General features: G+C 46.3%; 1 protein-coding gene across 2 annotated transcripts in view; it reads left to right on the forward strand.

The window, feature by feature from the left end:
• The first annotated feature begins 4,569 nt into the window (after positions 1-4,569).
• Positions 4,570-27,852, forward strand: part of FGF10 (fibroblast growth factor 10) — a 295,881-nt gene continuing 272,598 nt past the window's right edge. The window contains exon 1 of one of the 2 annotated variants that reach the window (XM_078675044.1): positions 4,570-5,734. In XM_078675044.1, coding sequence (XP_078531170.1) covers positions 5,443-5,734 — 292 coding nt within the window. In that variant the 5' untranslated portion in view covers positions 4,570-5,442. The remainder of the gene's footprint in view (positions 5,735-27,852) is intronic. The other variant, XM_078675043.1, reaches the window with a different exon arrangement.

A 27,852-nucleotide genomic window follows, 5' to 3' on the forward strand; every position in this document is an offset into this window, starting at 1 on the left:
TCTCTGAGACTCCAAGGCCTACATACTGGATCTTTCCCCAAAAAGGGGAGAGGGAGTTCTGCGGCAAGGGGTGCTATACCATACCTCTTCTTCGAGTGGCTCCCTTTGCGCTGTGGACTCTCTGCTAGTTTGCTGAGACTCCAGAGTATAAATATTGAAACTTTCCCCAACAAGGGGAGAAGGAGTGCTTAGTCAAAGGCCAATAAAGGGCGAGGGCTAGGCGGAGTAGCAGGCAAGGGGAGAGATTCAGGGGAGAGTGGATAGGAGCAAGGGAATAGACAAAGAAAGAAAGAGTACTAAATAGGAACAAACAGCGTCAGTTTAGGGAACAGACTGTTTTCTCTCTGTGGCCATGAGTTTGCCGCATCTAAAGGTAAAAACCTAGCACAGGCCATTCCAGAAGTTTTGCCATCCAGGACAAGAAGCACACAGTTTGTTATTCTTCTATTTCTAGTGGTGGTAGAAGAAGCCCAAAATGAGGTGTTAGCCACTGGGATATTCAAAAATGGGTGCCAGTCCAAAGTCATTATTTAAAAGTTCAGAAAAATGGAGACCCCTCAAACACAATTTGGAGCGTACCACAGTGTCAAGATCAGCCATAAGAGACTTCTGGCTATCGTCTCCTGCACCCAAAATCCTTTGTTGTCCTTTGCAATGGCCCTCGATACGTGTCTGCCAGTCCTCTGTAGTACAGATGTGTGATAGTGCTGAGGGAGCCTTGTTACCGGTGCAGCTCCGATGGATGGGAAGGCGCAAGGGGAGTTGATACAATGCCAGTGGTTCATTCGTACTCTAAACAGTTCCCCAATGCACAGCTCTCTCACCGTTAAAAGTACTCGGCTGCTGCTGATGAGCCAGGTGTCACGGCCGCCCAGAGATCACTTAACGACCACGGCTGCCTCCGCCTGGCTAGTGCTCATCAGGCCACCCCCGGAGCTGCCGCGGCTCTCCCAACACCGTGCAGCGGGATCGGGCACCTCCACCCCACCCGATACCAGCTTCACACTTGCGACGCGGCATTTGGGGAACTATCAAAGAGCTGCCCAGCCGTAAAATCTGAGCGTCTTGCAGCCTACGCCCAGCCGTTCCCCAGCCTCGGAGATGGCTCGAGGTGATCGCGGCACTCTTCCGGATCCGTCTCTGGTGTTCAGCCGCCATCTTGCATTACGGGGCTCTGTGCGATCCCAGCCACAAATTAAATGGGTTGTGGACTTCCCCTCGACCGTTATCTACCCAGCCAGACTTTGGGCACACTTTTTCTTTGTCTCTCCGTCGTATTCTCCCCCTACCCTTTTACCCTTCCCCCTACCCTTCAACACCCCATTTATCTCACCTTCCTATGCTCTTTAAAATGTTTTTTTTTCTTTTAAACCAAGACCTTGCTAGTTGGCCGATGCCATGTGGAGCTACCTGAGAGCTAAAGAGGAGATGGGGTGTGGACTTCCCCCTAGGCCGTCACCTACCCAGCCGGGCTTGGGGCAAGATTTCCTTTGCCTCGCCGTCGTATATATCCCCCCACCCATTCACCATACCCCCTTACCCTTCTACGCTCCAGTTGTCCCATCTCCTATGCTCTTTAAATGTTTTACTAGTAACTTATGTAACCTGTTAATTGATGTCATTGGGTTAACTTTGTGGTACCTCATGTAAAGCGCTCTGATACCTTCGGGTCTAGCCAGCGCTGTATAAAACTCATTTAATTAATAAATAAACTGAGAGATGCTGGAAGCATCGCCAAAAGACATTGGCAAAGCAGATAGGTCCCAAAGACAAGATTTATTGGCTTCAGAAATATTTAGGCATCTTTCTTTGTTGCTAAAGTTAAACATGAAGACCTAAAGTCACAATTGACACTCGGTTTTGGAATAGATCTATGATGTCTTAGTTTGTGGTGGTGCTCACCTATTCCATTACTGAAAAGTAAGATATGAAATGCTGACCCCTCCACCCCCGCCCCTAATATGGCTAGACAATCCGATCCTTCTTTTTGTTTATGTCTTTATGACGCCAACTTTATTTTATGTAAGAGCAAGTTGTTGAAACCGTGATGCATTATGGCACAGAGAAGTTAGTGTTTTTTTTTCAACAATGCAAGCTTCCTCTCTCTTCTAAAAAATTTAATAACAGTGTTTTGCTGATATTACAAAAACGTAAGTGGAGATTTAACTGGTACAAAGTTTAGTTCACACAGGTAAACTGCGCATTAACAGTCATTTCAAGGAAACTTTCCTCGACGGGAACCCTGCATCCTTTTTCCAGAAACTAAGATATGTATGCGTCAGTCTAATAAAGTTATCATCCATGTGTGTGAGCGAGGCGCGTGGGAATCCGTGCTGTATTCCGGTTATCTTGCGAGACACAATGCAGTAAACGCCAGCATCAGAAACGTCAGTCACAGTTGTCAGTCAGTCACTCTGAGCGTGATATCTGCCTGAAATTCAATCCTCTGCTCAGTGGGCTATCCCACGGCGGGGGGACACCGAACCAGGCGCCCTCACCACAGTCCCGTCGAGTAAAACAACATCCCATGAACGGGCTGTACACTGCAGGCTAGATAAGAGGAAATGCCGAGGTACAAAAAAATGCTTTCTTTATGGCAAAGCTGCTGAGGAAATTGCGTGAAAAGGTAAAGCCCAGGCGCAGGGGCTGGTTTTATGGTGAACTCTGGTCATAAAGACCGTTAGCTTTGAAGTGAAAGCGTGATTCAGAAAATGAGTCATGTTGGCAATTAGATAGTGGTTGTCGAAGGCGCTGCTTTCATTTTGGGGCGGTGGGAAGTGGCCTCCGGAGGGGGCTCGCTGGTGTGGGTGTCGATACACTGCGCACGCTGAGGGGGAAGTGCGAGCGAGAGGTAAAGTGTGAAGTTTTTATTCCCCTGGCGGAAGCGCGGAGCCAGAGGTTCATTAAGGGGGTGGGGACCTCCGTGCGAGCCGCCAGTAGCAGGGGTGAGGAACAGGAGCTAATGATGTCTGCCTCGCACTTCGTCCCAGCCCCGACTGATCGGTCTGTCCCCTCTACTGAACTCAGTTGACATTCTCCCCCACCAGAAGCACGAAAAAGCACGAGAAAAAAAGTAGTCAGAAAGCAACAAGCTCCAGGTGGCTCCCCAGTGCTGTACTGCCCAAAAAAAAAGTTCTAGAAAACAATATTTTGGGGGGAAATAATAGGGCACCCTAAGGGGGGAGGAAGAGAGGGGTCGATATTTGGAGCAGTAATGAGCTGTCTGTCCGTGCTGGTGGGTAGGGATAAGGACATGGAGAAGCGAGCGCCTAGAAGCTAATATCAGAGAGAGGCTGGGGTGCTCAGCTCTATGAGCTAGGGAGCTGTAGGCCAGCTCTCGCGCTCACACTGCTCCTCCTGGTCTGCACAGCAGAGACTCTCCGCCCTAAACTTGGGGTCTGCTAGTCTGCAGGGGAAAACAGCTCAGCACTCTGAGAGTGTGGGGTGCTGGGCTGCCTGGCTCTAGAAGAGAGACCTCCACCTGAGGAGGCCGGACGCTTTGGCTCGCCCAGCACGTGCCCGCCCTCTTCTGCTGGTCTGGAGAGGAGAGGCCTCTCCCCACCTCTGACACTGGAAACTGCTGGTCTGAGAGATCCCTGAGCCCTGCGAGACTGGGGTCCGTCTCTTGATCTGCATGACAGAGACCTCAGCAGTCCTTTGAGGCTAGGGGCTGCTGCGCTGCAGAGGAGAGACTGCCCCGTCTCTGAGACAGGGGCTGTTGCATTTCAGAATAGAGCACTCTCAGCCTTCACAGATTTGGAGCGGCCAGACTGCAGGAAACCCGCTCTGTCATTCTTTCCAGACAGGAGGATGTTGGGCTGCGAGAAGGGACCTTTCACCCAAGAGAGCCCGGGTTGCTGACGAACACCCACTCAGCCACGAGAGACTGAAGCCTGCTGGTGAACAGACCGCTGGGTTTGCGGACAGTTAGTCTGAAGGAGAGAGACGCCTCCGCCGACGGGGGCTCCAGAGCAGGCAGAGGTACCTCCGCGGCTGGTCTGGCGGACCCTGGTGTATGGAGCAGAGACCTCTCCGGCCCTGAGACGGGACTATCCCCGGGTGGATCGGAGATCTCCCAGGGTCCCTGTGACGGGGTCTCTCAGACCTTGGGACCGGGACTGCTCGTGTTTTGGTCAGAGATCTCTGGGTCCCTGAGAGGGGGCAGTGGTGCGTTGGTCAGAGATCTCCTGAACCCCTGAGAGTGGAACTGTTCGTGACTAGGACGGAGATCTCTTCCTCGCCCCCTGAGACTGTGATTGGCCGTGTTTGGGAGAGAGATCTTTCAGCTTTCTGAGACTGTGACTGTTCGTGTTTGGGACAGGTATGTCTCGCCCCCAGAGACTGGAACAGTTGATGTTTGGGGCAGAGATATCTCACCCCCCGAGACAGACTGTTCGTGCTTGAGGCAGGGAATATATCTTCCCCTCTGACTGGGTCTGCTCGTGTTTGGGGGACAGATCTCTCTCTCCCCCCCCCCCCCCCCCCCCAGACTGTCACCGTTCGCAAGTGGGTCAGAGATCTCTCGTCGCCTGAAACGGGACTGTGAGCGTTTGGGACATATATCTCTCACGTCTCACCCCTGAGACTGGTACTCGGTGCGTTTGGGACAGAGATTTCTCGCCCCGTAAGAGTGGGTGGGGGCTGTTGGTGTTTGGGACAGAGATCTCTCGCCCCCTGAGACCGGGACCGTTCGTGTGGGGGTCAGAGATCTCTCGCTCCACCGATTGGTGCTCCTGATCTGCGATCAGCTTCTCTCAGCTCCTGTGATGCCGCCCAGAAGGAATTCTTCTCTCGTGCCAGGGTTTCAGATGTCCACCGCTGCTTGACCCCACTGACCACCAGAGGCACACCCCACCTCTGGCTCCTAATCACCGAGCATTACAAGCCAAGGCTCCCAACCTGTTTACAGGCAGGCGGAAAAAACAGCACTTTGGGGTCTTCAAAGCGAGCCTGCCTTCCCAAGGCTGACAATTAGATGAAGAGTTTACAGCTGGCCTGGGCTCTGCAGAGCTCGAGGGGGTGGAAGCAGAGCCCGCTGGAAACTCCTCGGTGAACATGTTTCCCTCTCAGCCTCTGCCGAGCGGACACTCGAGCATCTGACATGGCAAGGGAGCTCGTCTGGAGGGAAGCGGAGCCACTACTTTAAAACTGGTCGTCTAGGAATAAATAAGAAAAAAACAAAAACCACGGAGACGAATCGGTGAACAGGATTTTATTTTTGGGTTACAGAAAAAGAGCCACTTAGCTGGACCGGAGGGAGAGGCGCTCTCTGGAAGCGATTCGTCCCCTGAGTTATGGATGGTGGCGCACTCACTTCAGCCGAGGTCCGAGCCCCGCGGGAGATAGGTGTCCGGCGGCCCCCCGCGTGCCCCCCACCAGTGCGCATCCTTCCAGTATGTTTCTTCTTGTGAGGCGTTCCCTGCTGCCGCGAGCTCCACAACGATGTGGGGATGGGTACTGAGGAAGGGTGCCGCCGTCTTGTCCCAGCTGCCCTGCTTGGCGCTGCTGCTCTGGGTGTCGTACCTGTCGGTCACCTGCCATGACCTGGGCAGGGGCTTGCTGCCGCCGGGGGTCGCCAACGCCTCGGTGCCCGTGGTGGGCAGACACGCCAGGAGCTACCCACACCTCGAGGGAGATGTGCGCCTGAGGAGGCTGCTGTGCGTCACCAGATACTTCCTCAAGATCGACGCGGACGGCAAGGTCGGAGGGACCACCAAGGAGGACTGCCCGTACAGTAAGTGCCCCTCGCCCGTCTCAGACGCGTCACGGGAGGGTTTACCCCCCAAGGGGCTTTCAAAGTGGGGATTTGGGAATCTGGTGGCCACTGGCATTGGCCTGCGCCCTGCTGCTCCAGGGTGATGCTGACAGCGCGCTGTGTCAAGGGAAGCACGTGTGTACCACAGTGTCATTGCATTTAAACACACAGTAGTCCCTACGCAGCGTTTATTTACTTTGACCTACAGCCTAATTTGTTTTGAAAATGACTTGAGTAGGACGGAGTCCGCCAAGGTGAGAATTAAATGTTCTTGTGGGCGATAACTTGCCATTGACGCTGGTGTGTTCATTCGTAAACCCTTGTGGGTGTTGGAACTGGTGATATTTCTGGCGTCGGATTGGCAATTGCATGTTTAAGTGACCACTGCAGACGTTTAGTGCGTGAGAAGCACACGAATGTCTGCAGAAACAGCCCTAAGCCACTCAAATGTGTTTATTAAAAAGAAGCAGAATAAACCATTTACCAATAGCACTTTACAAAAAATACCACTTGATGTAAATGGTTCAAAAGAAACAAACATACGCGTTTGTAGTTAATTGTTTTAAGATATCTCAAAGATAACTTGTAGTGCTAGTCTCAAAGCAGCAGTACGGAGAACGTTATTTGCTGCAAAGTTTAGTTAGAATGGGCACACACCATACGTGATGTAAGCCTTGAGCACGCGCGTTTGTACATGGAGAAAGGTCTGTCTTCATAATTTGTGTGTTTTCAGGTTCATCCTGGCCACCCCGAGGACCTAGAATACTGTAAACGCTGCCCATGGGTGTAATAGCCGCAGTGACTGCAGCGCCGGCTGGGTCACTCACACGCACACGGACACACAAAAACACACCTAGGACTGCACTGGTGCAGGGCTCAGAGACATTCTCACACTCACCGACACACTGCACACCCTTCAAAGACTTACATTGGCCTCCGGAAGTTTCGCACACTTATACCGCGGCACACGGAACCCCTCTCGCGCTCACACTGGTCACGGTGACCACAGCAGCGGCTAAAAGTCAGTCACACGTACATGCAGTCATTCTCAGCCTTACGCTTGCAAGGGTGACCACAGAAGGGGGTAAGAGGCCCCCGCACCTACACTCCCGCACATTTTAAGCACTCCCAAGCTGACGCTGGCATCAGCCGCTCTCACATGCATACAGCCCCATTACATGCCACTTCCTGTCGTGACTACATGGCAGCCACCAACAAGCCACCAGAAGACTTACACGGGACACTGCATAAGCATCAGTCACTCACACATGCACACTGACAAACTACAAATCTAGCTAGACGTGCACTCACACACTCACTCACTACATGGCAAGAATGAGTCACACGCTGGCACGTCAAGACTACGGTTAGACTTTCCCTCACTGGGCACAGTATAAAATAAACATGACGCTCGTTGCTACACTGCAAATCACGACTATGCTTACAGTGGTCAAGGTTAACACCGTGTACCACAGGGGTCACTCTGCTACACTATAAATCACTTCACAGTTTACAGACACCGCAACAACTGGTGAGTCACGTGGTGACATACTTCAACCCGCATTTAGGCAAACTCTGGCACATGGTAACATTGATAGTCACACACTAAAACATACATTCAGGACCCCTAGGTGTTACTGGTCACCGCCACCTCATCACAAAACTGCAGTCGCACAGGGCTGTGTAAGAGGGACCTCTGGCACAGTCCCTACAACCACGTGGAAGCAGATCTAGTCTCCACGGTGTGCGCAGTTCACAATGAGAGTCACACACACTGAAAGACCACAAGCCCGTCATGAGTAAACAAGGTCCGAGGTAACCACAGGGCGGGAGTAGCTTTCTGGAAGACCACAACCCCATCCTTGGCTTATCCCGCCGCACTTTCCACATCACAGATGGAGCCACACAGTGGCACACCGAAAGTGTGACATATCCTGAAACTAGGTTTGGTGACCACAGTTCAAAATGCACTTGAAACACAAGCTCGCGCTCTTCAACCACAATCAGCAGCCTGCGGATGGGTTCAGTGACCACATCACAGTGCGCTCCTGAAACTAGCTCAAACAAACAAAATTCCAATGGCTCTCACTGTACCGAGGGGCGACATCACATTATACACACGAATAAATCCCTGGCACTTAGCAAACCTGCTCTGTTTTCTGTCACTGGGGTCAGTGATCGCATCACTAAATGTGACATTCGTCAACCCCATTCAATGTTCAATCGATCAATCAGTATTTGTTAAGCATGGCTACTCACCTGCTAGGGTCTCAAGGCGCTGTATGGGGGGGGGGGAGGTAGGGGGGGCGCATGTCCTACTGTTCACTGAAGTTCAGTCAAAGAGCCCGGTCTTGAGATGCTTCCTGAACTAGGTTAGCGACAGGGATAGCCTGAGGTGGAGAGGCAGGGTGTTCCAGGTTCTAGTGTTCTATCACTACTCTCAGTGACCACTTAAGACACTGGATCTTAAGGACAAGGCATGACAAGCCACTCAGCCACTCTGGCATGCCCCAGGTAGACTACAGGCTAGTGGGCATCTTTCAAATCAGGGTGGGCTCCCTAGACCCAAACATGGGAGACCCCACATCCCCATTCTAGTCGCAGCCTCCAGCTGTGGAGGGCTGATTTTGATGTCCAGTCTGTCCGTGCTGGTACATGCAATGGTGCACATTAAACATATTCCAAGACCTGGGAATGCCCTCTGTAACTGCACAGACTTGCTCAGTTCATACACAGAGATTCGTGGAAAGCTCCAGCACTGTGCGCAGTAATGGGGTTGCCAAATCGTTCCATGTCAGGAGGACGCCTTGTCTTTATTTTACACATTATTGCTATCAGATTCCAGCCCGTCGCAGAACCCTAGTCTCCAATCGGAGATGAAGGTCAGGCATGGATCAGCAATGAGGTTCTGGGGTAGAAGAATATGGCAAACATTATAAGAGACGTCATGTTTTCGGGCACATTGTTGCCTTGGGCATTCTGTGTTCAGTCGCCGGGTTGGGCGAGCACAGCACAGAACGCAGTGGCGGGGTATGCACTTGTATGACAGGCGTGATCGTTGTCAGCACGGATCCCAGCCGCATGGCTAGCCAAGGTAATTGGCCGTGGCTGACTAGGAAGGCTGTTTGGCCGTTACTACTCAGTAATTCACTTTACAATAAAGTTTGTGAGCAAACTATGTAATAATCTAGACAGTTTAATAGTCATAATATGATTTAGTTATATGATAATTAGGTTGCCAGGTGAACTATTTTATTGCATGATGAAGGAATAAATTGATATTGAAAATATATGTGAGTCGGAATTCGCACATGGACACTCAAAATGAATGCCAATTTGCTGTCAGTGACCAGGAAGGCCCACGCATGTCCCCATCAACCTTAAAGCCACCCAGATTACCTGTAAATCTAAAGTTACTAAATGACAGGCGGGATACAGTGATCCAGGCATGTGTTATTATTTTTTTTTAATTCATGTTGCATTCTGGGACTTGTGTCACATAAACTAAATATTTTGTACGAACACACCTGGAAATAGTGAATTGAAAAAAAAAATCGGGGACTGGAATTTGACGTCCTTATGACAGAGTCATCTGGTGGACGGGACAAGGTGTGTGGACTGGTGGCTGACAGACAGCTCGCGGGCCGTTGGCGAGGGGGAGGGGGCTCCTCCGGCTCTCGCCGCCTGGGCTGCTCGGGCACCCGACCCGTTTGTCCCTCGCAATGCTACCCTTCCTTCTCTGGTAATCGGATCCTCGTGTCTGCCTGTTCGACAGCATGTGTGCCGCCTTGTGCTTGTTCACGGTGCTTCTGGAAGCTCCCACGCCACTGGGCTGCCCCCCCCCCCCCCCCTTTACCACCAAGCACCGCAGCCATCTGGGACGCATCACGCAGGCCTCATTCGTATGTCTCCGTTGAGTTATTCGCTGCCTCAGTCTGCGGCGCACCGGCGGCGCACTCCCAGGTAGCCCGCGAGGCACCTCCTATCCTCGCAATGTATCCAGACGTGGGCCCATGACCTTGTGGCCACCTGGCGCTCTTTAGTCCCCGATACTTATTTACAAGGCGTGAACCCCCACCAAGGGCCACAGCTGCGTGCTTGTCTTGTGTCGCACGAGTACGCCCCGGCGCTGGCAGTGCTCTTTTAGGTACCCTTGAGGGGCCGCGGCACCCAGGTCCTGTCTGTCCTCTCTCGAGGCGCTTCCGTGACCGGTGTTTATATGTATTTAAATATGCCAGGCAAGGAGCGCAGTGTCTCACAAGAAGTGTGTCCCATGATGTTTTTCACCTGTGCATACGCACTCTGAATTGTTCTCGATAACAGTTCATCATATGCCCCCAAAGCAACTTTGCAGCAATAATATCAACTGCAAACATGTAACTGGCCAAAACTAATTTTACACGGGGATCTCCGAGTTCAAAGGCGGTCCTTGAACAGTGCACGTTTGCACCGATGTGAGCACTGACAGGGGGTGTTCCAAAAAGGTGCACAATGTTACATAAACTCTTTAAAACAAGCAGTGCAGCTGGAGCGCTGACGCTAATCCTATAATACATTTCATGATTGAAAAAGAAACACAAACCCTCTTCGGCGTGTATTACATAGTGTTTTTTATACTTTGCTTCACGGGTCACTAAAATCGTTTGTTCCTCTCTAGTGTCACGCCGTCTTTCTTCTAAATGCTGCTTCTTAAGTTTCATCCGAACCGATAGACTCACTGTGCCGCCTTCGGCCGGTGAATCATTTCTGATAGTGTTACCGTGTTAAGGGCCTTGTGATTCCCATCAGCGCCTGGCTCGTCTGGGTACCGTCCCCGCCGAGCTTGGGCTGGGCATCAGGGCTCCCAGTAAAGGCACTTAGTGACGGGTTGAAGAGGCGCACTGGCACTGCCCAGTGTTAGATGGATCGGTACATGGCTGCTGCGGAGCAGACCAGCGTCATCAACCGAGAGATAGCTAAGTTGGTTAATGCACATGTTGTAGAACACCTGTCCATAACCTGAAGGTCTCATATATTCTAACCCCAAGTGAACCACCCAGCCTCTCATCCTCCCAGTCAATAACATGAGTAGTATTAAATTGCGTAGTAGTGACAGCTGTTATCACACCATGGGAAATGTAGGTGCAAAAACACCCTGGGCTTCATGAGAGTACCCTGGGAGTAGCAGTGATGGGATGTACGATCCCAGTTATTTCCATATTTTGCATGGGTCTTTTTTTCTCCTGTAGAGGGGAGTGGGTGCTATCGAAGGGATGTGGCAGGGGTGCAGAACATGTCAGGTGGGGAAAGGCTTTCCGCTCCTCCCATTCTGCAGTTTTGGAGAGGGGGCGGGGGAGGCTAGGCACAGAAGCTGATAGCGTCCAGAGCACCTCTGCTAGTACCTTTTTGTTGGGACTCTGGGCCTAGGATTATCAGGTCTGGGATTAGGGCCACAATATCTCTAGACCGGACACAAAGGGGAAAGTGGACAGGGCTTATTTATGAGAGCCCTGCGTCACTTTTGCACCAGGTAAAGTGGTACATGCGTGACATGGGACTCTATTAAAATTAAAGAATTACGAAGCCACGCAAAGCCACCCTGCAAGGCTTTGAGTGGCCTCTTAACTCATGAGTAAAGTAACACAGTGCAAACCGGGAATCTGCCACTGTCAGAGATTCTTAAGGGAACTTTACTTGTATCCACTGCTCACGTGTCAATGTGCGGCCATATTTCTGCACGTTGGAAAATAAATACTAAAACGCAATAGCACTTCAAAGCTTCTGTATTTATATTTTTCCATGGGGACACATGAGTGTCCCCATGGTGGACACCCCTTCTGCTACCCTGCATCATTTTGGAGGTATTCCCACCCAAAAAAATGGATTTACTCGTGCAGCTGGGGCCCAGGGCCACTCCCTGAAAACTTGCAGGTTTGCAGGTGAACCAACTGTAGAACGCCCACAAACACACCTCAGTGCTCAAAAGTGTTTAAAGAGAAAAGAAACAACGCTGGTGGAATCAACATATGAGAAAATATGGCTTTGGGATGAACTGATCCAAGTTCATAGGTCAAATGCCCTAATTGGTCACAATTTTCTGGGCTGGCTCTCTACCCTCTAGGCACCACAAGGATCAGTTCCCATGTAATTAGACAGCATTTAGGCAATCGCCTAATGACATGTGCTGGCTCAAAATCAGTCCAGCTGGAAATGATGTTGTCCTGGTTCTCACCACACAAGCAGATATATACAATAACAGCCACGCATCATTCGTGTGTGTGTATGTATATATATATATATATATATATATATATATATATATACATATATCTTTACATAAGAGGCAATACAAATATGTACGTATATGTATGTCTTTTTTTCTGCCTCTTATGTTCTCTTATAGATCTTCTTGCAGCTAAAGACAGAAGAGCTTCCAAACGACGGCACATTTATGTCAATATTCTCCGATGCTAATAATTAAAGCATTGGGCTGCTCGGGTTCTTTCATGTAGTGCCTCAAAATCTAACTAATGCCCCAGCGTTAATTAGCCACCAGTGGCTCAGCTCATTAAGTTAATAGTCACTGCTCGGCTTTTTAATCTGCACAAGTGGGCACGTTTAAGTACCAGGAAGTTTAGTTTTCTGGTGCCTTGTGTAAACATTGCTATACACGCCGACATGCGTTTAATGGCCATAACTTCTTCACTCCTGCCGCCGCTTTTCTCAAGTACAACTGGAGTACTTGTGGTTTTCTGCTGTCTGCCGCGTTTTGTGTGTTTGGTGTGTCGTGCCCTGTTTGCATTCCCTTTGGCACAGACAGCATTGGTGTATTTTTTCAGGCAAATATGTGTTTGCCATCTATTCCGTTGCTTTTGAATAGGATTTTCCCAAATATTGTTGACTGACTGACAGATTTATCTGTGCTTAGTATAACAAAAGGCTGCGTACAAGAGGCCGGATAGAGAAAAGGATTGCACATATAGGTAAAACGTGGGTGTAAAAATGGCAACATTAACACGGGAAACATTCCTTGGTGGGATTTTGAAGTCTTAATACGGATGATGTGGGCTTTATTAGCGTGAGCATGTCATTTATTGATATTAATGAGTATACAAGGCTGTCCTATTTCAGAGCCCTTTCACCAGGATTGGTTTTGGCCTCTGCTGTGGAGAGACCACATCAACACGTGCCAAGGCCTAGAATGTGCATGATGTATGAGGGCCTTAGAGGTGATGCTAGTAATTGTAAAAACAGTGCGTTATTGGCTGGCTGCCATTACAAAGTTCAAAAATAGTGAGGGGCAGCTCAAAAAATGGACACATCTTGTTCAACTGTTCCAGTTCTGTCGTTGCCCAGCCAACACTCACGGTTTGGGCTGCTCCAGGCTGCTTGCGCTAAGCACTTATTGTCAGTAGTTCTTTTCCTTCGTGACAGTATAGAATGCCTGCATGAGTAATGCTTGATTATGTGTATATACAGCACCTGATGGAGAACAGCAGTGCTGTTACATACTTTTCTGGCTGGGATTAGAGTGAATTTGTGAATTACTCCCTGCGTGGAGTAATACAGGCTGCATGTGGCTGCATAGGATGCACTCACACTTTCTGGTTTATTCCTTTGTGCTTGAAGGTAGAGCTCTTTGAAGCACCACCCACATGTTCTGAACAGGCAGACATCTATCTACAGCTGCAAACTGTCACCACGGCAGCCATTCATATTAAACCCGCCCACCACTTTAATTTAAACCAGCAGCACTATGTTGTTGCGCGACGTGTTGCTTACAATGTCAAGCACGCCATAACAGCGAAGGGCTATTTTTCATCAGTGCCTGGATTGGGTTCCGTCATTATCCTGCAGGGTTTGAGAATGATGGGTAGATGGGACGTAGGCATGTTCAAATCTGGCCTAAGTGCTTCCTATAAAGTCAATCCCATCAGTGACATAACATAAATTGATGGCCCCCCTCAGATGCGATGAGGGGCCTTTAAGACTGGCACACGTCATCAGCATCCATAGGCTTTGGATTGAGTGGGACAGTGGCCTTCCTTACACTCCTGAAGCAGATGTGTGCATATAGAACAGAACACTGCGATGCATCATAGTTCTTAGGAGAGCCTTCTGTTCATATCAATGTAGATGGTATGAAACCCGCCAAACCTGAACATACATATGAAAAATATGATAGCATTTAGAAGTCCACAGGAAGGGGCAGCTCCGTCAATCATGCATTCAGAAAATATTGGCAGATACACAATACATTTTACAGGCATAAGACTTACTGCTACCCGGGAAAAGGTTATATTTTGCGCACACACACTTTGCACAGGATGTGATTTTCATACATTGGCTAATCCCTAGGGGCTGTCAGAGTTGTAGTTAGAATAATACACTGAAAATGAAGTGAACACCCATGCCGTCGTAACTTTGTGAGTACGCAAACATTTTGCAGAGTGGATATACGTCTTTTGTGATTTGGCACCTGTATATGTGCCTTAGCTACTCTGAAATTAATATCACTATACATTTCTCGTCCAGACTGGTAGAGTGTTGGTAGGAAAAGTATAGTGAGCCCTCTCTACCCAGAAAGAACCGACAGCGAGAGATGCTTAATGAAAGACCAAAGAGTGACTACCAGACTTTAATAAGCAAAGGGTGCAAGGCTATTGTAACATATGTTCACATTTCATTGGAAGGGTGAAACTATTGGTATGTGTTAATGGCAATACAATTCATTCATTCAAGAAAAAGGAAAGAAACATTAAACTACATTCTGATATTTGTATCCCAATCCACCCGCTGCATCTGAGTGCTTGAAAGTGGCTGCAGCCGCATTTAAAACCCCACGGGGCCAATTCGCAAAGTTTTTTTCTGGAACAAGATGCACTCATGACTAGGAACGTGGCAAAGCACACAGCATGACACTCACATGGTTGCCAAAAAGAGGTGCTAATTACAGGGACCAGGAGCACACTCAGTCAAATTGCATCAGGTAGCTGTAAAAAAGGTAGGGTCCAACCATGCAGAAAGGGCACTTTCCTACACATGGTGATTCATTATCCAGGGACAGTGGTGAACCAGATAGTCATTACCTGCCATTAGTTCCATTTTAGCCATAACAAATAACATTCTAAACATGCCTGATTTTAAAACTGTGCTTGTCCTCGGTTACTCGAATTTGGTAGTAAGCCTGTCTCAAACTTCTCATTAAAAGATAAAGGAGCAAAGGCATTGGGAAAGCTAAGGGTCAGTTATACTATTACATCACATATATTAGTCTCAATTTGTGGCCAGTATTGTTCCTACCTGTGTAGACCCAAATTATGTACAAATTCCAAATCTGAATGAGTCACAATTAATATTCATGATGTAGGTCGCAAATAGCGACTCGATTGGACACAATGACAGGGATAATGATTTCCAAGGGTCAGCAGACCACCATGTCTCTGATAGCTTTTCAAATGAACATTTTTTTTTTTATTCGTCCCATTTCTTTTAAAGTAAACCGGGCTGAACTCATATCAATTGGGCCTTTGAAAGGGACACTCCCAATATGTCCTTCCAAGTGCTGAATCAATATGGAGTCCAAACCCATTTTAGAAGCTGTTAAACTATTACTGATTCCTAAAATGGATTTAGTAAATAGCAAAAAACATTTTTGCAGACTTGCACAGCTATGTGGACTGTTTGCAACCATAAAAACGTTTATACAACTTGCTTCATATCTACACAAGATCAGACAGTTTGATGAAGCTGTAGAACCAAAACTACAGTTTTTCTTGTTCCCAGGATCTTGGCTTTCCCACTACATTTTGATGAGTGAACCAAAAGACTGAGTTCAGTCTTCATAAACATAATACCCAATGAGCATGTGTCGGGTTCTAATCTAAGTTTTATTATCACACACTTCTATAAACTCTAAGCCAAATTCTAAATGTGTCCAATCTTGTAAAGATAACCAAAGTCAGAAAATTAATATCTAAGATTACACAACTTAGTCCCATTCGGAGACCAGGATTAAAAACCATTCCGCCTGGTTCTACAGTTTCCAAAATGCCCACTAGATTACTGATGTGGGTGTGGTTCTGATAGCGAGATGCAAAGAAGGATGTCCCCAGTGATATGACAATGTTGGCAACCAAGCCCAGATTTTAAAGCAACATTTATTATCAACATATTTTGTTAAAGTGGTAAAGGTGTGGTTAGACGTTAACAAAAACTTTCTAGACCCTTCCCTCTTCTATCCCTGCACTATATTTTCCAATCCAAATAATAGACTAACATGTGCACCATTCAGATTAATTTCATATTTCCCCAGACTAATTCACCACTAATTCTTTTTTGGTTCCTGAGTAGTATGCTAGTTGCCTAAAGCGCTTTAACACCTCATCAGGAGCAGCAAGTTCTATATAAATGAAAACCTTTTACCTCTTCTATCCCTCTCAGTCCAAATAACAGACTAACATATCCACCGCTCAAATTAAATCCTATTTCGCTGTACTAATTCACCACTAATCCTTTATGGGTTCCGGCGTAGCATGTTATTTGCCGAAAAAGTGCTTTGACGCCTTGGCAGGGGTATTAGCAAATGCAATTACAATACAATACATGTGATGTACATGCTTGCAAAGTATGCATGTGTTGTTTCTAACGTTCCCATGTGTCCTGTGTGTGTGTGTGTGTGTGTGGTTCTGCTTAGCCTGGTATATGGTCATAATTGGAATGTCACAAATGATGTCATCCTTGCCTTGAGGATCATTAATATCAGTTGGGGTGGAGGATATGCAGTTGTCTCTGTAACTCCTGGTGCAACACAACTTAATAGGGAACTACCTACATGGACACCGAAGTTTCCCCTTCATTACGCTGGCAATGAGAATTAGAGCACATTACAGCGAAAACTATATACTAGGCTTAGCAGAAACACACAGACAAGACACGAACCCCCTGCCCCCCCCCCCCCACACACACATACATGCCACACAGGTTAAGGGATGCACTTTTACACCGAAGTGGACCCTATGTAAATTGTTCAAAAAGTGCAGAGAAGTTCATCTTTCAGTCCACTGTTTATCAAATGTGTTTTGGGAAAGAGAAAAGGGACAAAAGTTGCAATTTGCTCCTTTTACCAAATCGTTTGTCAAACTGCCCTAATGTATCTACAGTCCATGAAAGATTCAAAAATAGTCCGCACCATAGCAAAAGCAGGGGTAGTGTGTGGCATGTGGGCCTCTTCACTGCAATTGCCTAAAGTGAGAGAAAAATGTTTAATGATTTGTTCTCTAGCAATAGTTGAATATGGTCAGAATCCGCGATTTTGGTTAAGTCTTCAGGGGGTATCTGGTGCGTGATATCGACTGATCAAGATTCTTTTCCTGTGTGGCAGCTAAGTGCATGAACGTGTGCACGCACAGGCACTCACATGCGCACGCACACACACACACACGCACACACACACACACACACCCACACACGTACACACACACACACACTGTAGAACATGCTCAAATTGCAGTGAACAAATTTACCAGCTAAGAAGGGCTACCCTCAAATAATTTAATTGAAGGAGCACACTTTAAGACGTTTTCCTGGAGCAGGTCTCATTATCTTCCCCAAAAAATTGCAATCTTTTATCATAGGCATTGCTACTCAAAACAGTGAATGTTTATAACCGCATGCCTCATGCTAGATAATAAGAAACGTTAGTCCTGAAGTAACCGAAACGTATAAATTCATAGTTTGTGACAGATCACAGAAGTCAGAAGGAAAAGAAATTGGACTTTCTCAAAGAGGTCTCATCAATCTGTTTATAAAAAGTCTTTGAACTTCAGTGGGGCTTCATACACCACTTTAAAAAGCACTACAAAGGGTTCCCCAATGAAATGATTTGGCTACACAATGTATGTAGTTCGCCCTTCCCGATTCTGTAGCACTCGTGTAAAGCGTTCTTCAAGCCTCGCTTTTACTGACACACGTTAAACGATAAATCACATTGTGCCTTTGGCAGTGCTGCACTCACAAAATTGTTACTGAATTTATGTCATCAGAGCAGGCTGCCCATGGTTCACCAAAAGTACAGGCAGTGAATCTTTGACTCTGTCGGAAGTTCCCATACTGCTACACGACTAGTTAAGAACAATTTATTGCTTTAGCGTGTGTCATAAATTATTTAAAGTTAGGGATCTGGTCTGGCTTGGTGGTTGTGGTGTCAGTGTCGTTTAGTGAATCCTGAATCATCGGAGGCGTTCATTTCTACTGCATAAATCAGTCACTGAAATGTACTTAACGTGTTTTAAATAGGCCATCTCATCGTGTGCACTAAAATCTGAACAGTTTGTTGTATTCATTCCAGCGGGTAATTTAGTTATTGTCTCGATAAGAGCTATTTTAGATGGCAAGTAGACATGCACCCGAAGATGTGTGACCCACCCATGTAGTTAGATAGATCTGCAAATGCATTCACGCATGTTTGTGAGGAATTGTGGCTCTGGATCCAGACAATGTATTCATTAAACATAAGCATACAGCTAGAGTCCACCTTATGCAGCCAAGCCCTAGAATTAACGAGCTACTTGTTCTGAGGTCAATACATAAGCAATGTGGTAACTTAATTGTAAGTGCCTGCGGAGTTTCTACAAACAGGGAGCATAAAATTACGTATAGATATGCAGATTATGTTTAGCCAACACAATTGGTATTGTTCACGGTGATGCACCAATTTGTAGGGTGTTATCTGACATTTATTTCATGTTTTATTTTCATTTACGTGCAAAGTTTCGCATCCTTTATGAATTGTTTTAATGCAAAAACTTAGTGTTATATTCTAGTCTTCGTTTTTCATGGCTTTTATTTGTGGGGGGTTGTCCCATATGGTTAGAGGTCTGTCAATATGGCTGTTTGTGCCTTATTGTTGTTATCTGTGCATATAACTGTGCATCGCTAAGTCTCCAACATCTCATTGTTAACAAGGAGCGAAAATGTAGCAAGTTTCAGTGAGAATGAGTGTTTTTGTTCATTTAACGGTATCTCCACAGACATCAGGGATCTAGCACCATATTCAATTTCCAACAAATGCATACATAGATTTGTGAGCAATACTCTAGTACTTATTTCTTAATTGTGTTTCAAAATCCATTTTAATAAGGTTCCCCTAAGGCCCATGTTCCTATCCACTCCCAAGCTTATTATAATGCATGTGAAGTATTTAAAAAAAATAGATAATGTGTCTATGTCACTTTGACTGCACATATACTTTTCAGTTTTCCATGCATCACCCCTGCACTGAACACTGTCAGAAAGGATTAAGATGAAACTGCAATTGTGGACGATCTCACAACTAAAGGCCAGCAGGCACGAAGGTGGTCATTGCTAAAAAGAAAGCAGATTACATAGGATCTCTATTCATGCCTCGGATCTCAGCAACTCCATTCGACTAAACTGCTAGTCTGTTTCCATATACTATTACCCGAGGGATCATATTGATTAGATCCAAACAGTAGCAAATGGCTATAAAAGAAGTGTCCATCCGCCTAAACATATCTTTAGCTGAGTGGGATAACTTTTTCATCTCTATAGTGCCACGTTTCTTTTTGATTATTGGCTCGATGTAAGGGATTTTCGGATCCAATGTTTGAAAGTAAGCTCAGATTTTACAATGAAAATATATGTGTGCCTGTAATCTTCCTTAGTCCAGGAATCCTCCCTCCTTGCCTGCAATGGCTCTATCTATCTATCAAGTACTACTTGACATAAACAGGCTGATTTTCGTTTAATGATCAAGGAAATTAGGATTTGTCAGTTTTGGTTCATAGAGGAGTCAGTTATGTAAGAATTCGTTTGTCACCCATGAGCTAAAGTGGCCTATACACTAAGACTATCACCTTGTTGCTCTGTGGTGAACTTTTTTGCAAATGAATCCAATGTGATGAAAATAATTCCAAGAAACAACTGGCAAGAGAACATCAAATCTTCATGTGCAGTTTTGACAAAAGTGTTTTTGAATGACAGCTTTCTCAATGAACAAATGGAAGCGCATTAATGACACTCATTTTTGTAAATTAGGTTGAATACATGCAGACCGGACATGCACAAAATATACACGAGGCAGCACGGTCAGCAGTAATGCACACAATTTGAGCATGTAGTGAAGCACACAAAGAGCAGCATGCATACACAAAAGGGATTTGACTGCGTTGCTATCCTGGGCTATTAGTTCTACATATGTCATGCCTTAGCACACAACTGCTGCCACGGAAGTAACAATGAAGGCAGGGCACAAATATATGTCCCAATTGATATTTGCACTACAGTACACCAATAGCCAATGACTGCATGACCATTAGTGTACATGGATTGTTTCCTAAACATCATTTGTAGTGGTCGAAATAAAAAGCAGACACAATTCTCTTGCTGGCACCTCGGTGCTATTCTCCAGGGGAAGGGCAAACAGAAGTACACAGTAAGCCATTGAATAAAAAGCAAGCAAATGAGAGTGACAATAAAGCCAACCAATGGCAAGCAAAGGATGGGATCTAAGCTCACTGCAAGTTTTCGGTATGATTCACAAAAGTTGTCTGGTAGGTGAGATCTAAAAGAAGTGACAGAGCACGAATACTTCCTTTCGAAGTTCAATATTTTAACATAGTGCCCACTTAACATTGTGTTACAATTTAATTACACAGGTGAAAACTTTAAATGAACCATGTCCTTATAGAATATGTAACCATTTATTAAAGTTAACATCCAGCAGTGGTCTAAAATCCTGTCTCCTTTTCATGAAAGAGAATTAATTTCAGATGGTCCTCGAAACATGGACGGTGAGCTACAGTATCCTAATTTCTGAAGCAAATGGAGAGAGGAAGCTCCCTGACCACTTCCAGGGCCAGATTGGGAACAGCAACCAGCCCTAGATGGGTGTGGGATCCGGGGGTAAAGGGGTGCTAGTAAAAAGCACCACTCCCGCTTTTGTTACAGGGGGCTGATATAGCAACAATTTTGCCTGGTGAATTTGGACTCCACTGAATTCAGCAAGTGGTTGTCTCTTATCTGTGGTCTTGTAGGCTGAACACAAGAGGGGGTTGTTCTTAGAGACAAGTTCTCAACCTGTGTGTGTTTTCTTTCATCCATGTAGTATTTGAAAGCGTTTGCTGTACCCTGGAGTCACTCTGATGAATTTGGGGCAGCACTGTCGGTGGTGAGAATGTTAATTTCCTTTGCAGTAAAAAGTGCATAATTAGATATGTGCACTAAAATCAGTGAGTTCATATATTGTGTACTGGGCAAAGGATCATATGTTGGTAAATTTTCATATGGTTAGGGCTGTGATGAGGAAGATGAATGGCACTCTCAATTCAGGGCTACATACTTGTAACTTTCTCTACACCATGTCCTACTTTTCCTCTTTACTGTTTGGGATTCCACCAACCTGGCATTTAATGGCTCCATCTTTGAAGTGCTAATTGACATAATCGAGGTGAGTGAGCAGTGAGGGTCCTTCTCTTTTACCAATCATGGTGAGACTTTGTCAGTTTTTGTTGCATTTCAACCTCACGCTTGGTGTCTAGTTTGAGGACAGTGACTTAGATCACATAGTGAAGAGTGTACCAAACAGGCCTTGGTAGCATGAGTATTGGCACTAGTTGTACACTTTCTGCTTCTATATTGGCTATGAGGAGAAAACACAAAGAGCTTTTGTAGTCTACCTATGGACACCAGAGCTGTCTGACTATGTAGTGCAGCACTCCTAACAGTAAAATTACAATTTGCAAGATATGCCAGCAGCCAATAATTTTTTATCTATGTGACATATTTTACATGTTTGATTTCTATTACATTACATATTAATGCCTTTACCACCTGGAATGTACAGCTTGTCACAGTACTGATAATTAACTTTTATTTAGATTATCTGATTATGATGTTAGCAGTTAAACATAATAAAAATATATGAAATGCATGCACTGCCTTAACAGATAATTTATTTCTACTGAAGTAATTCCCTTTTGGTTTCAACAGTCTTTTCTTTCCAGGCATGTCAACATTCAGTCGAGTAATTTATAAGCAAGAGTGTGGAATGGTGGCCATTAAGCATTTATGCATACAGAAAGAACTGTATGTTTTAATGTGTACAGGACAAAATAGCATTACATTTACCGCATTCCCATGACCCGGGCCTTGAACGTCGAGACTGTATTGTAGATCTATACACAACGTGAAGTTTAAATCTGATTTATGGCCACCTGCTAACTGGAGGCTACGAAAACATTTGGTGCTGTATACATTGACAGCATAAGTATTTAACATCAAGACATTGACTGCTTAGGGGTAGGCTTCACACGCTGTGGGCTAGTTGAAGAATAATTTGATATAGTGCAGGCCTGCTAGGTTAACACTTCATAACCCTTCACATATGGCAGAACATTATTGTATATAGTTTATGAGTTCTCATAACCCCCCCACAACTGGCTTATGCTAGCGGCCTTCGTGGCAAATACTTGTTGTCCTAACACAAGGAGTCTGATTACAAATGTGCAAGACGAATACCTTAAAAAAACTCTTACCATAAGTTTCTTTGGAGTGTAAATACTGACATTAAACCTACTCAATATACCCTTCATAGTAGGTACTGTCTGCTTTGAAATCTGGTTAATACAATATGATTAAGTTACATTCAGATAGATTGGCTGTTCGATTTTGTAATCGTCTGAGATTCTGAATCTCTTCTCTTGGTGTCCAGACATAGCACATATGTTAGCAGTCCCACTGAGTTGGGACCAATATTCTTTTAAGTTCGACATACTAGATTTGTTTGTGGATCTTACATAAGATTTTCTGCATTTTAAAAGTTTCTCTCCTCACCATTCTAGTCTTATCCCTGTTCTAGGTCTTATCCCTGTCTTTTCAGTTTAGTCTGAGATTGGCTTCTTGCTTTCTGGTGAGCTGGAGCTTGCCAAACTAGGACTCTACTCAAGCGATGTATCTGCGTCTGCCTCTGTAGGCCACGGAGAATTAACTGCATTTTAGAGCTCGTTGACTTGACCGTAAATCTTCACCTGCAAACCACTGCTTTACAGGGTCCAATTTGAGCAAGTGAGATGATTTGCTTCAATCTCAGGGTAAAGGTTATTAATAAATGGACTGACCAGTAAAATGGTTTGATATATTTTGTACATGGGCACCTGCAAAACCCTGTATCCATAACCATTCTGTATGAAGTCTCATCACAATATACAAATACTCTTCTGAATTTAGCACCCCAATGCGGCATATACTACAATGTCACGGTGTCACAGTTTTGTGACAGTTCCTACAAAACTTTTATTGTTTTTCTCTTGTTTCAGAAGCAATTTCCAAATACGTAGAGTGAATAAGAGAGGTCTCCTGCCCTTGATGGTCCTCCATCATTATTACAGACCTACAAAAATCTCTCATTCATATGGATGATCTTGAAGAATTCTCAATGAATGTATGGTTGGACTCATTGCGAAAAATTGGGTTTATGGTTATAAACCTAGCTCCATGATCTTGTGCAAGTGATCAGCCTTTCCACTCAAGCGGTGATGCCATCACCTAAATTTGCCAGATTAAGTACTCCTGTAACATCAAGCATTCTACCCAGCTACAAAACAATGCTTTTTTAAATATGTTTTTTACTGCTCTGCACTGGTTCAATCAGAACAAATAGTTGACTTATTTAGTATGCTGCCTATGGAAGAGGCCTTGCCCTGTTATAAGATTCTTCTTTGTAGATCTGCCATCAGCCAAGACCTTTTGATTTTACTAAAATTGTAAATATAATATGGTTACTTGTGTCTCTTTCATCCCGCCCTCTTCTTCTATTGGTCTGTGCTGTATTATTTACATTTTAATTCTGTCCACTACAGCATAGGGCAAAGGGTTAGCACACACTTCAGTCACTGACTAACTTCACTGTGCGTGACAGCATTTAGCTTTTTCACATGGAAAACACATCCACTCACAATGAAATTCAAAGGACTAATATGGCAACGTATACTTGTTAGAACAAAACTATTTTGCTTTTCTGAATATTTCTTGGTATAGTTGTGAGCCCAAAACCTTCCCCAACATTAAAGATTTACAAAAAACTTGACCAATAAAAATAAGCATTGACAAAACCAAAAGGTTGGTAGACTATTCCAGACCTAATGATTTTGTCAATGCTGTTTTATGATAGATGTGAAATGACCTGGATAATTATTTTCAAGCCTAGCAGAGCACACGTCCTGGCACAGTTAAAAGAAGTGTTTCATTTTTCCTCTAGCACAGATGAAAACATGAGTTTCCTTTCAACAACAGATGATTGCGCAATATTTTAGCAGTGGTTTAAAAAATCTAGACCCGCATCTCCTTTTACTTTAGGTACTGGCCAACCCTTGTCAGTTATATGCATTTCAGCACCAGGATATTGTACCTGCTGACATTGCGCTCTACAAATCTGTGTAACATAACATAGCATATACACTCATCATGCCAATACACTTTCAAAGTAGTGGACCAAATATGTCCCAATTGCTATGTTAAAAAAGTTCAGAGAAATATTTACATATCATAAAAATTTACAACAGGAATCATTATCGTTAGAGGCGTGCTAGTGACTGGAAAATTGAATATTTCGTGAAGAGACCCTTGAACAATATTGTGGAACGAAATGGAAAGCAACACCTAGAAACCAACAAGTTTTTTTCAAATTGCACGATTATGTTATTTGTTGCACTTAAGGACAGATAAGCATTGCTGTAGTGAAATTGAATTCAGGTTAAAATAAGCTGCCTAGCTACATATCTTATAATGGGTGGAATAAAATCAACACTATTTCTATTTTTAAGTACTGATTTTCTTTTGACATATATTATTAACAGGTAGCCCAATAAAGCATTCAGCCTCTTGCACAGAACTACTTTATGAAATAATGCGACTTAATACGTTTTTTCCTAGTGATAAGGGGTATTGCTGTTTGTAGGCATCCTTGCCTTTTTGTGGTTAGCCATGCTGGCATGGCTGAGGCACTCAGAGCATTATTCCCTTTTTCTGGCAATAAATCCCTACCAGGTGCAAGTTTCAAACTGCGCCTCCCCTCAATGTCTTCATGACTTTCTTACAGACCGAAAGCTTCAGCATACCCACTATTTTGCCTGGTCTTTTATCTCCGGGCAAATCTCCAAACATGTTGGAAATTAACTTCCTGTTTTGTAAATAGATTTCAGATTTTTAGGAATTCACAATGAATTTTAGTAATCTTCTTGGGAGGCTGTGGCTTTCACTACTTTATAGGAGTATTTACCTCTATAATTATTTACACTTAAGAAAATATAACAGGAGTACATTGATATAGCTGTGTAAACATAAAGCAAAAGTCCATTTAAACTTGTTAACTTTTTTAGATTTTTTCCACAAGGACAATATTTTAACTCATGGAGAAACTCCTCCGAAAAATCTCTACATTGTTAGGGGAATTCTCCTCCTTTCGCACCCTGATAAGGCACTCAATTCTACCCTTGATAAGAATAACTCAGTGACTGTACCCAGGATGGGTATGTGCCTGCAAAATTCTCAGTTTGTTTTTATTTACTTTGGCAAGAAACCCTGCCTTGCAAGCCCATAAACCTTTTCGGTGGGCTTTTTACACATATGTAGTATTACATCATACAGGTAACCAAGTGTATTTTCAAATTTAGTAGCTAGCAGTAGCTATGTTGTGTTATGTTATTTGGCACTTATAAAGCACGTGTGTTGGACCCGGCCTCATGGCGTGGTCCTACCCCCCCGCGTGGCGGGCCCCGAATGACATCGGCCCTCCGCCGGGCATCGGGCGGTCCTTGCCCGGCCCTGCACGCCCCAACACTGCTGGTCCGGTTACCACCCCGGGCCACCCCTACCGGCCTAACTCCATCCTGGGCCATCACGTCACGAACCACGTCCTGGGCACGAGGCCTCGCCGACTCCATCTTGGACCCACCACGTCATGACCACGTGGCCTTGGCCCCGACCAAGGCCCCAGCGAAGCCCCGACATCGAGGCACCAAGATCCACCCAGGTGGTCGAGTGGCCACTCAACAGATCCCAGAGGAGGGAAGTTTCGATGGGCCTCCAGCCGTCCCCGGACGCCTGGTATCGATCGCCCTCCGGCCTCCCCGGGCGCTGGCTCCACCCCCCTGCTGGGTGTCTGGACACCATCATCCCGGCTCCTCTGACCCCCAGGCGCGAGGGTCCGGACATCAAAGGACTCCAGTCCTATATCTGGGCCAGCCCCGGAGTAGGACGGCAGTTGTATCCTGGACTGGGAGCCCTGCTGACGCTGTCGCGGCCGACACCAGAAGAACTCTTTGGCCTGTAACCTGAAGAGACCCTGAGAGCCTGCTGGCGCTGCCGCGGCCTACCTTCTCTGAAAACCATCTTGGGAACCTGCTGGCGCTGCCGCGGCCCACCTTTGCTGATCCATCTTGGGAGCCTGCTGGCGCTGCCGCGGCCCCCCTTTGCTGAACCATCTTGGGAGCCTGCTGGCGCTGCCGCGGCCCACCTTTGCTGATCCATCTTGGGAGCCTGCTGGCGCTGCCGCGGCCCCCCTTTGCTGAACCATCTTGGGAGCCTGCTGGCGCTGCCGCGGCCCACCTTTGCTGAACCATCTCGAGAGCCTGCTGGCGCTGCCGCGGCCCATCTTCGCCGAAACCACCTCGAGGCCTGCTGGCGCTGCCGCGGCCTCCTCTCCGTAAAGACCACCTGTCGAGTCCTGCTGGCGCTGCCGCGGCTCGGCCTCTCGGAACCCCCAGCTCGAGGAATGAGAGCTGTGCGCAGGGTATCCCTTCTTACACCCGTACTGAGACCGTCCCGCTACCCTGTCCCTTCCTTTACAAGACTTTACAGACCCATCGATCTGCCTGTATATATCGCTAAGAACAAGCAACCTTTACTCTTCATAAAGCCTAAGAACTATCTTCTTGTGTGGTGTCCGTTTGTAGTGTTGTGGTTACTCTGCTGTACGATCCTAGGTGAGGGCCCTCACCCAGGAGGCCTCTCGGTAACGCTCGGCTACTTCTCGGCGGAGAGGTGGACCTAGGGGTGGTCAGTCAGACATCTTCTGCCTCCCCCGGGATCGCCTTTCTAACATTGGTGGCAGCGGTGGGATCCGAGCCGACGCAGACCGTACAGAGAGTGATTCATCCACTACCGAGAAAAACACACTAAGACCATGACTACTCAAGAAAACAGACCGACTACGGAATTCCAGAAAGAGAAAATGGAAGATTACAGTCATAAGGAATTAAAACAATTCTGCAAAGACCTGGGTATCGCTACCACTGGCCTAAGCACCAAGGACGACTTTAAATCGGCCCTACAAGCATGGGTGGAAGCTGGTGACACGCCACCCCAGAATGAAGATAACCCGGGCCCGAACGGACGCCCGGAGACCGAGACTACCCCAGCGGGGAAAAGACCTGCCAATCTAGGCACGGGCCTCTCCCACGAAGACGTCCGAGAACGAGAGAGGAACAGGCTCCATGAATTGGAGCTCGCCTGACTCCGGCAAGACGGAGAAATCCAGCTGGCAGAAAGAAAATTAGCCCTCGAGCAACTACGACTGGAAGGAGACCTGGAGGAAAGACGAAGACAAATAGACCTCAAAGAAAAGAAACTCATGCTCGAGCATGAGCGCGGCTTAAAGGAACTAGAATTCAAGGCCAAAACGAACGATGCCAACGCATCCGGGGGCAAGACCTCGCCCCCCCTATGGACACGAAGGTGCACATACCCAAGGATGTCGTCAAAGAGTACTATAGGAACGACGACATCCAACAGTGGTTCAAAGCCTACGAAGTAGCCATGACCGCCCATCGAGTACCCCTCAAGGACCGGGGCACCGGCCTGTGGGGGAAGTTCGTCAACGAGGGGAGAGACGCCCTGCTAGAGCTTCCCGATGCCGAGATGACCTCGTACGAACACATGAAAACAGCCCTCCTCACTCGCTACGGACTCACCCCCGAAAGTACCGACAGCGGTTTCGAGACTGTAAAAAAATCCCCAGTACCACATGGGTGGAGTACGTGAACTTTTTCAGCAGAGCCTTCGAAGGGTGGGTCAAAGGCAGTCAGGTCACCACCTACCAG

Source organism: Lissotriton helveticus, chromosome 2_1, assembly GCF_964261635.1.
Source record: "Lissotriton helveticus chromosome 2_1, aLisHel1.1, whole genome shotgun sequence".
Taxonomy (NCBI): Eukaryota; Metazoa; Chordata; class Amphibia; order Caudata; family Salamandridae; genus Lissotriton; species Lissotriton helveticus.